This window comes from Phytophthora sojae (assembly GCF_000149755.1).
Source record: "Phytophthora sojae unplaced genomic scaffold PHYSOscaffold_1, whole genome shotgun sequence".
NCBI classification, from domain to species: Eukaryota; Oomycota; class Peronosporomycetes; order Peronosporales; family Peronosporaceae; genus Phytophthora; species Phytophthora sojae.
The window spans coordinates 10,689,447-10,703,015 of NW_009258115.1; the positions used below are offsets into that span (position 1 = coordinate 10,689,447).

The 13,569-nt window shown below is 53.2% G+C and overlaps 3 protein-coding genes across 3 annotated transcripts; 1 reads left to right on the plus strand and 2 right to left on the minus strand.

Annotated features, from left to right (window-relative positions):
- Nucleotides 1-519: 519 nt before the first annotated feature.
- On the minus strand, nucleotides 520-5,582 carry PHYSODRAFT_323276 (hypothetical protein; the record flags this gene model as incomplete). The annotated part of the gene is made up of 2 exons (XM_009518798.1): nucleotides 520-5,351; nucleotides 5,450-5,582. The coding sequence occupies 2 exons, from the start codon at nucleotides 5,580-5,582 to the stop codon at nucleotides 520-522; spliced, it is 4,965 nt and encodes a 1,654-aa protein (XP_009517093.1).
- A 461-nt stretch (nucleotides 5,583-6,043) lies between these two features.
- On the minus strand, nucleotides 6,044-6,385 carry PHYSODRAFT_294806 (hypothetical protein; the record flags this gene model as incomplete). The annotated part of the gene is made up of 1 exon (XM_009518799.1): nucleotides 6,044-6,385. One exon carries the CDS (start codon nucleotides 6,383-6,385, stop codon nucleotides 6,044-6,046), a length of 342 nt encoding a protein of 113 aa, XP_009517094.1.
- A 5,692-nt stretch (nucleotides 6,386-12,077) lies between these two features.
- On the plus strand, nucleotides 12,078-12,863 carry PHYSODRAFT_468167 (hypothetical protein; the record flags this gene model as incomplete). Its single annotated transcript, XM_009518800.1, has 1 exon — nucleotides 12,078-12,863. The coding sequence occupies one exon, from the start codon at nucleotides 12,078-12,080 to the stop codon at nucleotides 12,861-12,863; it is 786 nt and encodes a 261-aa protein (XP_009517095.1).
- Nucleotides 12,864-13,569: the final 706 nt, after the last annotated feature.

Genomic DNA, 13,569 nt, shown 5'->3' on the forward strand with positions numbered 1-13,569 from the left:
CCCCACTGCCAGCATATTCAGCAACTCCATGGCCTCTCGCGTTTGTGCTTGTCGTTCATACGCTCTACCGTTTGGGGCCGCCGCGAAATTCACAGATAGCTTCACCTTCCTCGCACTCCGGGCGTAGTCCCATTGGGATGGGGTGCATTTGAAAGCCGCCGATAGTCTTGTGCTTGGAGGCGACGGTGGTTCGGGCGCCAGACTGGTTCGCAGTGCTTCCACCCGGGTCGAGAAGCTTCCACTTGGACTCCATCGTACTCGGCGAAATGCCAACTGGCGATTCATCACTCGTCCCTCACAATACCTGCTTATGCTTCAACATGAGAAAGGTGCAACGCATTTCTGCTGAAATATTCTACAACATCAACTGCCATATCGATAGAGGACTGCAAGTGCTGAGGGTAACTAACTACTTCCAATTCAAAACCAATTCTACCAAAACAAAACTACAAACTATACTACTAAAAAAAACTTGCAAGCAAAAGACCAACACCGTGGTCTTCTAGCCTCCGCAGCCAGCTACAGGTTCAAGCCGCTGAGCCGTGATGAAGTGGACAGCGGGCCGGAGCTGAAGCCGAACTGCGGAGCTGGGTACTGGGGCGTAAGCGGCTCCTGCGAGGCCGCGTAGTACTCGGCGAAGCAGTTGTCGCACACGCGCACGGGCTCGTCGTCGAAGCCGATTCCGAAGACGGACACGCGCCGACTCGAGTGCTCGTGACAGAACGAGTTGCCGCACATGCGGCAGTGGTGGCGCCGCACGAACAGATTGAAGGGCTCCTCGCACTCGTAGCAGTTGGTGGAGCGCGCCCACTTGACGATGCGGGGCATGCCTCGACCGCCGAAGTGCGCGGGGGACGAGCGCGGTGGTCCCTGGTAGAACGACGGCGCCACGGACGACGTCGGCGTCGGCGGGAGTCCGAGCGAGCTGCCGCCACTGCGTCGACTGTTGCCATGAGACGATCCACCGGCTGACAGCTGCGACTCAGACAACGACAGCGACGGCAGGCTCGGTGGGGCCTCCCCCATGGGCAGGTTCGAGAACGACGTGGTCGAGGCTGCGGACGAGGAGCGCGTCGGCCGAGTGCTGGACGAGAAGGACATGGCGTGGGACTTGCGCGACGTCTGCAGCGCCTGCTCCTTGACGGCGATCGACTGGCGCAGCATGTTCATCTGGCTCTGGATGTTGAAGATGATCGAGTCCACGTCCGAGCCCGCCTCGCTGGGAGCGCCGTCGCCGTACAATGACCCATCGCCCGAGGGGAAACGCTCCCTGCCGCCCTGCGACCCTCGGCCGAACATGACGGACTCTCTCGCGGCATCCTCGTAGTTCTTGCGAGCCACGAGCTGTTCCAGGAACTTGCACTTGGCGTCCAGCTCCTCGATCTTCTGGGACAACATGGACACGTGATCGAGCTGCTGGCCGGGCATGACACTACGCGCGCGACGTGGCGGCAGCAGCGACACCTCGTCGTCGATCTCGCCGTCCTCATCGTCAGATAACGCGCCGTCCACGGAATACCGGCGACGGCCTGTACGCGACGCGGTGACACGATTCAGTTCGAGCGGAGCACTGCGAGGCGGCCGAGCGAACGTTGACGACCGACGCCGCTGATCCCGCAGAGGACGCGCCTCGCGACCGTTCTGCTGGTCCACCAGCATCTGCTGCAGCCGCAAGATCTCGTTCTCCAGGAGTGAGTTGCGGTCATCGACGTGGCTGCTGCCTGCACGGCTGCGGTGCCTACTGCTCGCGCGACTGCGCTGTCTGCTGTTCGTGCGGCGGTGGGTAGGAGCCGAGATACGAAGTCGGGGCTCCATCCTGTCGTCACCGGTAGAGCTGTCTTCCTGCTCCGAGCTGGACAGATTGATCGGAAGCCCAACCGACCGGGTCATACGTCGCTTCGCTCGACTTGCACTGGAATCGTCACTTGGGGATGGTTCGGCCTCCATTTCGCGCGCAGCCTGCGAAGCCTGACACGCGTGACGGAGCCTCTTGAACGCCATGTTCAAGCGAAAACGTCGCAGCTTTTCAGTCACGAGGTTGTTTTGCCCGAGCCAGATTCTGCTCTGCCTCTGGATGATGACCACTGCCTCCAACTCACGCTTTTCCTGCTCCAATTGCTTGCGCTTGCGTTGGGCCAGCCAACGCCTGCACTGCGTCTGGATTCGGATCGCTGTAGACACCTCGAGCTTATGCCGGAGCAACCTCTCACGCTTGAGCTGCGCCAGCAAACGCCTGCAGTGCGCTTGGATACGCACAGCGGAGGCAACTTGAAGCTTTTGCAAGCGCAGTATTGCAAGCTGCTGCTGTGCAAGCCACCGCCTCCATTGAGCTTGAATGCGAACAGCGGCAGCTCCCTGACGCTTTTGATTGCGCAGCTCCGCGAGCTCGCGCTGAGCCAACCACCGCCTCCACTGCGACTGAATACGAACAGCAGCCGCTTGCTTGATCTTTTCGTTGCGAAGTTCCGCGAGCTCGCGCTGCGCCAGCCAACGCCTCCAATTTGACTGAACACAAATCGCAGCAGCGAGTTGTCGCTTATCCAGGAGCATTGCCGAAAGAATGCGCTGAGCCTTCAAGCGCCGGAAGTTCGCCTGGATCCGGGTAGCCGCAGCGATCTGTCGCTTATGCCTAATCATCTCAGCGAACTTGCGCTGTGCAACGCAGCGCCTCCAGAACGCCTGGATACGAGTAGCAGCATTTTCACGACGCAATTGGCGCAACTTATCCACCCGTCTCCTTCCCAGGAACCCTCGGACAATCGCCTGGACGTGCACCACGAAGCTGCGCAGCTCCTGGAACAAGACACGACGGCGATATCCGCGATAGTGCTTCTGCAACACAGTCGCGCAATGGTTCCGCAAGTCGAGACGGTATCGAGAGAAGCGGTTGTAGGTGGTAGACTTGCAAAACACGAGTGTCTTGCCCACCTGAACGTCCTTGCGTCTGATATCATTCTCGAAAGCCGTTCCGGTGCCGTCACCAGTGACTGCAGTCAAAACTCCTGGGTTCCTCTCTTCACGTTCAACGCCGTCCTCCAGTAGCACCTTGTCCATCAATACGGTTACAAGCGCTTGAGCCAAGTCGTGATTGTTCATCTTCGCAACTCGATCGCGCGTACTCAGGAAACACTTGAAGCCCGAGAACAACTCGATGAAACTGGCGTGTGCTAAACGCACTGAGTAACCGTGTCGTGCGATGCGAACAGCCTCGAGGACGCCGACGGAGCGCATCTGCTCCACCATCCTTTCACGGTCAAAAATACCGGGCTTCTTGACCTCGTTGGGTTTTAGACATCGAACGTAATGGGCCTCGGTGCGTCCAATCTGAACGATTAACCGGTCTAGCTGGCTCTTGAACTGCGCCGACACGCTTGGTTGTCGTAGCATAGAGTAGCGTCTCCGTCCGGCCGCTCCGTTCTCAGCTCCCGAGTCCACGTTCTCATTAGATCCGATCGCCACCACCACTTCATTATCTGAAGAGGACAAGATGCTGCTAGCGTCAGCAGGGAGCGCGTCCGTGTTCTTTTCGACGAACTGCTCAACGTTGTAGCACACGCGCCCAGCGAAGTGGTGGACCACGAACTGATGCTTCACGCGCTCCATCTTGGACGCTGAGAAAGGATGCTTTCTTGTGTCCTGGTGAGCAGGCTCCTCTTGCGACTCGGTTCGGTGCAAGTACCGGCTGAAGGACGACATGAGCAGAGGAAGAGTGCTCTGCGCCAGCTGTGGTTGCTGTAAGAGACCCGCCGAGTCTGCAGAGCCGTCTCCACCGTGATACCGATAGAACTTGGTGCTCAGCGCCTGGTTTGAGCCCTTCGGCATCAGACACTCCTGATCCAACAGCGAGAAGAGACCGTTGCTCTTGTCGTCAAACAGAGCCAAACACGCGGCATTACTGGGATACGAAATATTCCTCCAGTCGATACATTCTGCAATGTAAACTTGCTGCTCACGAACAAAGACGAACTCGTTAAACTGGGCCTGAAGTCGTTCGTTGGCGTAGTTGATACAAAGCTGCTCGAATCCATTGCGGTTCAAGCTCTCGAAGCCGAAGATATCCAGAATACCGATCGAAGCTAGCTCCTCGTCCTCGTCCGAGATCGACACCGCCGAGTCGTAATAATTAATCTCGTCACTCAGACGACGAACCAGCCACGTGAACAAGCGCCCGTAAATGGCTTTCGCCAGCGACCGGCAGATCTCCTTGGCCTGCTCCGGACTCAGCTTGAGCACCATAATCTCCATACCCGCCTTAATCTCTCGACTGCTCAACAACGTCTCCAGTTTGTCCACATTTACGCCCATGAGCTCTGCGCACTTGTCCAAATGAAACCGCGACTCGTCCGTGACGGCCGTGGCGTCATCCTGTCCTCCGGCGTCCTTAAAATTCACATTTCCCAGATGCAACAGCGCCGCCAAAATCTTGAAAATCTCCAGTCGTTCCTGCTCGCCGACACCAGTGCCCTCGAACGCGCGCACAGTCTCCACATAAAGCTGCGCGTACTTGTCGGCAATTTTCCTCCTTTTTGCAAAACTGGGTCCGTACGAATTGAGCAACTCGTAGTTGCCGCCCTTTTCCAGACCCAAAGTCGCTAACAGCGTCCTGTCCGCTCCTTCGAGCAGCTCATAGAAAATGTGGAAGCTGCGCTCCTCCGGGCTTTGGTGCAGCAAGCGCACCTTTTCCAACAAGTAGCTCACAATTTGCGCGCCGACGATCTGGTTGTTGTCTCCGAACTGGATTTTGATAAATTTGCCGAACCGACTCGAGTTGTCGTTCCTGATGGTCTGCGCGTTGCCGAACGACTCGAGGATGGGGTTGGTCTGCAAGATTCTTCTGCCGATTTCCACTGCGCCGCTGGTTTCCCTCTCGGTTAGAGACTGATCGCTGCCCACGCTGGTTAGAAACTGCATGAGGAACTTGGTGCTCTCCGTCTTGCCACTGCCGCTCTCTCCACTCACGAGGATGCTCTGGTTGCGTCGCTCGGGCTTCAATAGGCCGCCGAAGGCTTTGCCTCCGATGGCAAAGATGTGGGGCGGCAACTCCTTGTCTCTAACCGAGTTGCTGTTGCTGTTGCTGTTGCAGTTGCTGTTGCCGGTTAGCACTGTCATAACCTGCTTGTAGGCGTTTAAGTGACTCTCCGAATAGAGGTCCGGCAAGGGTTTTAACGGGTTCAACGCCACCAAAATGTCCCCGATGGACGTGTAGATCTGGTCGTGCGCGAACCGCTCGCTCAGCGCCTGCAGCAGCGCCGCCTCGTGCAGGTGCTCGAGGCTCGTAAGGCTCGACATGGCCGGGAAGTCCGCCGACAGGTTACGCAGACACAGCTCGTCGTCGAAGCCCGGGTAGCGTCCTGGGAAGGGGCGCAGACAAAGGTTAGAGAGTGCTAAAAAGATAGGCTAGTGCTAAACGGTTAGGATAGTGCTAAACGGTTTAAAGTGCAGTACTTACGCACAACGACGTCGTCCGTGTCAAGGCGGCGCACGCGCACGATGCCGCCGGCGTCCTGGTAGTCCACGACCTCGCCCGCGGCCCACACGGCGGCGTCCTTGGTCTTGACCCACACGCTGGTGCCGACGTCCATGACGGCGCACGCGGGTTGTGTGTGGGCTGCCCTGCCGCTTGGTCTCGCCGTCTGCAAATGAGATTCTCTCGCCCGCCCGCGGTTAGAGAAAGAAACACCTGCCAGGAGGAGGGTGATGGACAGTTCCTTCCGCCCACAGAAGGCGGGGGAGGGCAAACGTCTTGCCTTTTGTATCGGGAGGGCAGAGCCGGGCCACTCGCTTAAAAGTTTTTTGCGACGTGGTTGCGAGGTTGAACCGAAGGCGCGCGTCGTGCAGGCACTTGCTTCATCCTACAGTTCTTGAGTGCAGTTATTTAGCTGCGATGGCGTGGCGCTGGGAAGAAGTCGTTGCCTTTAGAGATTTTTTTTCGTGGAGAGGGATGCAATACTTGTCGCGGGTCTAGGGCAATTATTGGCCATCAGCGCGGTCTTATTCAAGTGCCAGCCGGCGAGCGGTACGAGGAGAGACTTTGGTCTCCGGCTCAGCTCGCACTACTTGCTTCTGCTGCAGTGTTTGTTGGTAGTCGCAGTGACAAAAGGAACGTGTCGAAACCTCGCGGAAGCTTCACCACTTGAGGCGAAACGGCGTCGTAACGCCGACTTAAAACCGAAGATACTGTTCCGAGGACAAGAAAAAGATCGGCGCTAGCTAATGCGCTTATCCCCTGTGGATGACGAGGCCATGAACATCCTTGCGTCCACCCGACACGCTGGCGCTCGAGCTCGCCATCGCCCCCGAAATGTGCGTTACTCGCGCAGGTGCCAATGGCCCGAAAGGGTCTTGCAGCCAGGCAGCGCAGCGCAAACCCGCGCGCTCCATGCATATTAGAGTGCAATACATGTATCTTGCTGGGGCCGGATGCGAACTGACCCCAACTGCAAGGGCGCAGGCTGGCCGAACCCCCAAGCCATCAAGCTGCGGCTATCGGCGCATTTCTCAGCTAAGGGCGTTATCAAGCCAAAAGATTCGAGCTGGCAAAACCGACTAAGTCGACCAGATGGCAAGCCAAGATGGCTACTGCGGACACAAGACCGGACGTCATGGTGCGCGGCTTGAAGCATGCCCGCAGTAGGAAGATGGAGGCGAGAAAAAGGATAAGAGCGCTGCATGAAGAAGAGCCGAGCTAAAAATCATTAACAAATTTCCCCAAATAAATCGCGCTCAGCCCACCTTCGTGTCGCAATATGGCATGCAAGCAACTGGTACCTCCCTCTCGATGCTAGCACATGCTAAACACGAAACTTGTGTGTTTGGTTGTATCTGGTAACGGAGTAGAAGTGTCGGTACAGTACCATATACTTACAGTAATTGTTAGACCCTGTTGTAGGGAGCATTATCGTTTCTGACCCTCATTGGACAAAAAGTCGAAATAACTGCTGGTAACATTTATACATTGTGCTTTGCAGTTATTTCGCCGCACAAACTTGCATAGAGTTCTCCTGGATCTAGTTAAGTAATCTGAAACGGAGGAAATTTATAATATTATAGGGGAAATCCGGTTGGGGGTCCGTAATTTAAAACTAATTCGGTTTGGGGTCCGTTCAAATCAGGAGGCGTAATCTTTGGCGTATAATTGAAAACCTACCGTGTTTTACATATACGGCTAATGCACAAAAATACTGTATCGTGTGGCCTAAATGCACCCTATTTCCGATATGCACCCTATGTGCGAACTATATTGTTATGTTAGAATGTACTCTGTCACCAATCTGTACCCTATGACCTAAAGATAGCATATATACTATTGCAATTAACGCGCCGCAAGACGTGTCTACCGAACCTAGCGATTGATGCTTGCTGCTCCTGTGATGCATGAAGATATGAATGTCACCGTGCTCCTTTCTCACGCACTTGGGCCCCTAGTCCTCTGACACCGCCCTCTTGCCCAGCCGTCCACACAGCTGTCGTACAGCAGGCAATCCTCCTTGGAACCTGCAGAACCAGTTCGCCTGAAACCTCAGCCATCAGAGCAACTACATGGACAAACGAAGAGGGGGGGATACGATGCGTACTTACAAAAGAAGAGTCGGTGCCAACAGCACCGACGAGCGTTGTTTGGACAGGAACTTGCGCCGGAGGCTAGTTCTTTTGTTGTTTCTGCGAGGGGGAGATTCTAAACTAAGATAACCCTCAGCCGTCCAGTCCTGCAATTTAGTGATAGAAATAGTAATAGAAACGCAGTGTCAAAGGATGAAAATCTTCACCCTGCCGATAAGGGAGGCGTGAGTAGATGGAGAGTCGCAGGGTTCATTTGGAGGAAGAAGAGATTGCGACTCCCGTGGTGTCTCCGCCCAGCTCACCAAGCGCTCTACGCATATGCAGCACGCCGCTAGCGGCACACCAGTGCAATATCAAAAGCCGGAAGCAAGGTATGGCAATAAGTCCGATTCTGTAGGGTACACTTAGGCTATACGTTACGTTTTACTGGGATAGGTAGCAACGTTAGTGCTGCTATCGCAGACCAAATAGGATTATATCCATGGTACGTCAAGTCAAACGATGACCCCTCTAAGAAAAGTCATCAATAAAACTAAAGAGGGGGGGTTGTACCAAAATCCTCCTATCCCAGCCTTCGCGGAGCCCTAGTAGTCATAGGGTACATACGGGGCACAAGTTACTGAAAGGTACTGTGTACGGTAAGGCCATAGGGTACGAACTAGCCGAGCGCCGCCGCTACGCGGCGGGGAATTTCTGGTTGGTTAGCGCTTCGCTCGCTATGCTCGCTCCGCAATTGAAGCAGGCTGCTTACGCTTCGCTACGGCAGTATTGGACCCGTTCCGCTCGCCTCGTCGGCTCGCTACACTACTCGCCGTCCTAGGTTAATAATGCAGGGTAGGGCGGGCCCCCAATAGGGCCCGCACTACTGAAAATTTTCAAAACCCGGTAGGTTTTCAATTTTACGCCAAAGATTACGCCTTCTGATTTGAACGGACCCCAAACCGGATTTCTCCAATAATATAACGTACTCGCCCGAATATAAGCCCTTCTAGCCTGTCGCAAGAAATACCGGTACTTAACGGTTTGTACATACAAACAAGATTACATACAAACAAGATTAAAGCTTTAGATCTGATAAAATATCTGATAATTTCAAGCTTCTAGGCCTGTACTATAAAATAAAGTCCGGACTTTAATAGGGCGAGTACGTTATGTGTACGTTCATCCATGCAAAATTCCCACCAAGTCAATATTCATCGCCAGCGATACCAGCATTTTAATGCTATTAGAATTGTTATATCATATTATCATATTAAAAAATGTTAGATACTTATTGAATATATTAATAACAAAAACCGTAAAACAACCTATTACTGAGGCATTTCGTGCGATTGCATTCAAGGTAACCTATTTAGTACAGATATTCACGTACTTTCCTATCGGTTTTTTAGTAATTATATTTTTAAGCCAGCTGTTTCTTCCTCACGCTCAGTCGGGTAATATTCAGTAAGATCGTGGTCAGGAATTTCATCAAAGTATCTCAGTAACCCATCATATGCATTGACTACGATTCCTATCAAAATACATGTAGAAACGACTGTTGTGGGACATCGCCCCCTGCTTCATGTGCGTTTTGACAAACAAAGTTGTGTTCAGACGCAAGAATCCCGGGGTGTCTAAGGAATTCTCGTCCAAAGATAATATCAAGCCAAAGAGCAACTTGACGGCATCTCGGCACGGTACGACGAAGTGCATTGTACTTCTAAGTTCTAACCCGCGTGGAACGCAGGGTTTCAGCGCTTGCACGTCGTCGCGTTGTAGTTGTCTTGTATCGATCCAGCCGAGGACGATTCAATGGCTTACTTGCGAGGCGGGAACTTCCTGGTAAGACAGGGCCTATATTGCTTTGTCTCTATCTGATCAATGCGATTGCCATGGCGTGCTAGTACGGTAGCAAAACGTAATGAGAAATCGAGAAGGATAATCTGATTACGCTTCGCAGGCGCCACATTATTAAGCTTCAACTGATTGAAACTGGACGGAGGCCGCTTAGCTGCAGCAAGTATAGTAAAGTGCTTTCGACCAATCATTGCCGCCTCTACTTTCTCATTTTTTGGCTGGGTGGTCCGTCATCGGTGCCTGTGAGCTTTGCGCATTGATTGTATTGATTTGTAAAGGGGATTTTTAAGCCTAGGCTACTTTCTGGACCGATTAAACGTTCAATAAACATTATCTCATTTCTCTCTATTCAATATTCGTGACACTACCAGCGGGGGCGCTGCGGCCAAAGACCGCGCACGATATGCCCAATATGTGCTACGGACGAACAGCAGCGACGACCATACCTCCACTGACGACGACCTCGGCAAAACAAGGTGAGAGAAGACCAGGCCCACCCACCCGAGTACTACCGACCTACTCATCGGCTTGTCGAGTAGATTGCAAGTGTGACGAGTCGCGGCATTCTTGGCGAAAGGTTACCGTTACCCAGCAGACACAAGGGAGGAAACGGAGGCGTGTCGAGGCTGAGCGCGAAGCCGATGCGTTTGTTCTTGTTTTTTTCCTACTCCAATTCGTTCGAGGTGGTGTACTGGCGGTTGATGCACCATGATTATATAAGATAGAGCTGCAGAAAGAGCAGAATACACGTAGCCGGTCACTGGAACTCCGAAGCTTCGAAAACCCGTGTTACGCCTGATAAAGACCAAGCTGCCGCAATTGAGACCAGCGCACGAAGAAGACAGGAAGACGAAGTGTTAAATGAAGGCAGCGCATATAGTAGACGATGAGATTGAGTCGGAAAACGTCACACTAATCACCTTTTTCCTCAACTTCTTGCTGGAGTCACGGGCGCTATACTGCCAGGGGGATTCAGCGAACGCCTCACCCCTGGAAATTTAATAACATCATAAGTATACGAGAGGCACCGAAACTACGGGCAGAGAACTCCGTTACCTGATCCAAATCGCTGCGCAATGACGTCCCATGCGCTATGACCGGGGCAGGTGCCTTCTTTAATTAGTCTGGACGCCTATTTAGTCTGGACGCTCAATTAGTCTGGTCCATACTATTAGTGCTCACGAACTTCATGACCACAATCCAGACTAATTATGCCGTAAGTTTCAGTCCATACTACAGTAGAAAATGCTCCAACGTGGATAAAGTGTTGACGATTCAGCCACGAATCGACTCTTTTCGAATAACTGTTTTTTATTTAATACCTTGAGATGTTTTAAAACTGTGTCGGGAGATGTAATAGCTGGCCCGTCCGTACAAAACCTTGAGCCCTGGCTGGCCCGGGTACACCTGTGGCTTGTGGGCGGGCGGGTACGGGTACCCGACTTCGGGTTGGACTGCTAAACGGGCGGGTACGGGTACCCGGTCCGCACCTTTTGCGAGCCCTGGTGATTATCCTCACATGAAGTTCTTTGTTTTGGTTCTTCTATATTATCTAAACACAATAGCACTTAAAAGAAGTAGCTTATTGTGCATTGCAGTTATTTTGCCGACAATTTTAGAAGCTAAATATGACACAGTCTGCTCCTAAAAACATGTAATTTTTTAACACATTTTCGACCTCAAAACTGCAAATTGTAAGTTCAAAACAGCAAACTGTAAGATCAAAACAACAATACTCTATAAACATGTATTATAAATTGTAGGATAAGTACCACAATATGTGATTATAGAGTGTAATTAGCCTATTGGCTAGATATTCTGAGTACCAACCAATGAGCTGTGTTTAAAAGTACTAGACTAGCCTGGTCTCTGCTCGTGCGGTTTTGAACTTACCTTTTGCAGAATTGAACTAGGAATTTGCAGTTTTGAAGTTGAAAAGGTGTAAGGGAAATGGCCAATCTCGAGTCGATTGCCAATTCAGGGCCGGTTCTTTTGACCAGTAAATGTTCAATACACCTCATCAGATGGAATGTGATTGGTTGCTTTTAGTATACCATACAAATGACAGATTTCGATTCTTTAGTGAAACCAAGTCAAACGAATCGGCCCTTAATTGGCCAGGGCTGTGCTGTTGTCCAGTCACCCATACTGCGTTTATTTCAGTGGGCTACAAGGTACAGAATAGCCTATCAGATTGGCAAGATCATTAGCTTTCCATCGATACCCTAGCTGTGTACTCAGTTGTGTAGATCGAAAGTTACAGATGAAAAAGTTGGACCCCTCCAAAATCGGCCCGAGATTGGCCATTTCCCTTACTCGAGATGCGTGGGTGAGGGGCGTGCTCCAGTACTACAATCCCAAGGCCAACTTTGACCGCGCACTGCAAGGCGAAATGTACATCGGATTGACTTCTATGCATCACTCCCCCTAAAAAATAAAATAATATTTTTAAAGCAAAAAAGCCTCTCAAACTACATTGATTGGAACAAGTATGATATTCAGAGCGACTCCACCTTTTCATCTCCGCTTTGAACTTGCACCATCTCCTCCCGTTGGTACACTGTACCACTCAATCACTGGCCATAAGTACGTCAGACTTGTCAAACCAAAGCGGCACTTGAGCAGCCAAGAGCTCCACTGGCCCTACCCGTCGCTCTACTCCTCCCCACCCCACAGCCATGGTCAAGAAGCGCACGCTGAGCCCGCTTCCGGCCTTCGACCAGCACGCGCTGCCCGCCTTCCTGCAGACGCACGGCTTCAAGGAGCTGCACGCGCTGACGATCTGGCGCCACTTGGCCCAAAACCCGGAGGCGTCGTTCGAGGACATCCCGGGCATCCCCAAGACGCTGCGAGCGCTGCTGGGCGAGCACTTCGCGCACTTCACGACGTCCGTGACCACGGAGCAGCGCTCGGCCGACGGCACCGTGAAGCTGCTGCTCAAGCTGCAGGACGGTCACGAGATCGAGGCCGTGATCATGCGCCACAAGGGCCGCAACACGCTCTGCGTCAGCTCGCAGGTGGGCTGCCAAATGGGCTGCACGTTCTGCGCCACGGGCACGCTCGGCATCATCGCCGACCTGTGCAGCGGCGAGATCCTGGAGCAGCTCGCGCACGCCAACCGTGTTGCGCCCATCCGCAACGTCGTGTTCATGGGCATGGGCGAGCCGCTCAACAATTACGACGCCGTGCTGGCGGCCATCCGCGCCATGACCAAGGTCTTCGGACTCGCGCCCAAGTACATCACGCTGTCCACGGTGGGTGTGATCCACCGCATCAAGCAGTTGTCGCACGACGCGCCGCTCGTGCGCTTGGCGCTGTCGCTGCACGCCCCCACGCAGGAGATGCGCAGTGAAATTGTCCCCACGTCCACGGCCTACCCGCTCGACAAGCTCATGGCGGCTATTGACGAGCACTTGGCGATGAAGTACGTTGATATATTCTGTTACGGTGAGGCTTTATGCTAACATTTTTGTCTTCTGTTGTAGGGAGGGACGGTTGGTGATGGTGGAGTACTGCATGCTGGCGGGCGTGAACGACTCGATCGAGACTGCGCACATCCTTGGCAAGCTGCTGCAGAACCGGTCGGTGCACGTTAACCTCATTCCGTACAACACGACGGACGTGGGCGCGCAGTTCCACTCGCCGTCGCCTGAGGACATCCGAGCTTTCCACGCTGTGCTGCGCGACCCGTACAACCTTAAGGCTACGATCCGTGAAAACCACGGCACGGACATTGACGGCGCCTGCGGACAGTTGGCGCTCAAGAGCAAGCCGGATGGAAGTGCTGTCCAGCGCGACATTGAAGACATTGGTCCCCGACGGACCAAGAACCCGCGCAGGAACAAAAAGTCGTCCTCGAACTCGGACAGCGTAACTGCGGACGCTACATCCGTTGAGACGTTCTCTGTTAGCTCATGGCTGGCTCGTGCTAATAGCTTCATTGATGAGCACCAGCAGGCTGTCGGGCTGGCGTTGTTGGGAGCATCGATCGCTGTGCTTGCTGTCGGCATTGCTCGTCGCGGACGGGCTCACATAAATTAATCCAGCAGTGCGAGCTACCGTAGAGCGGAAACAGGAAGCGTGCTACCCCATAGAATCTGAAGAAGCAGGTGCGGCGTCGGATATTTCATAAAAGACTTCTATTTGCCACAACATCAATTTGTGATCAGA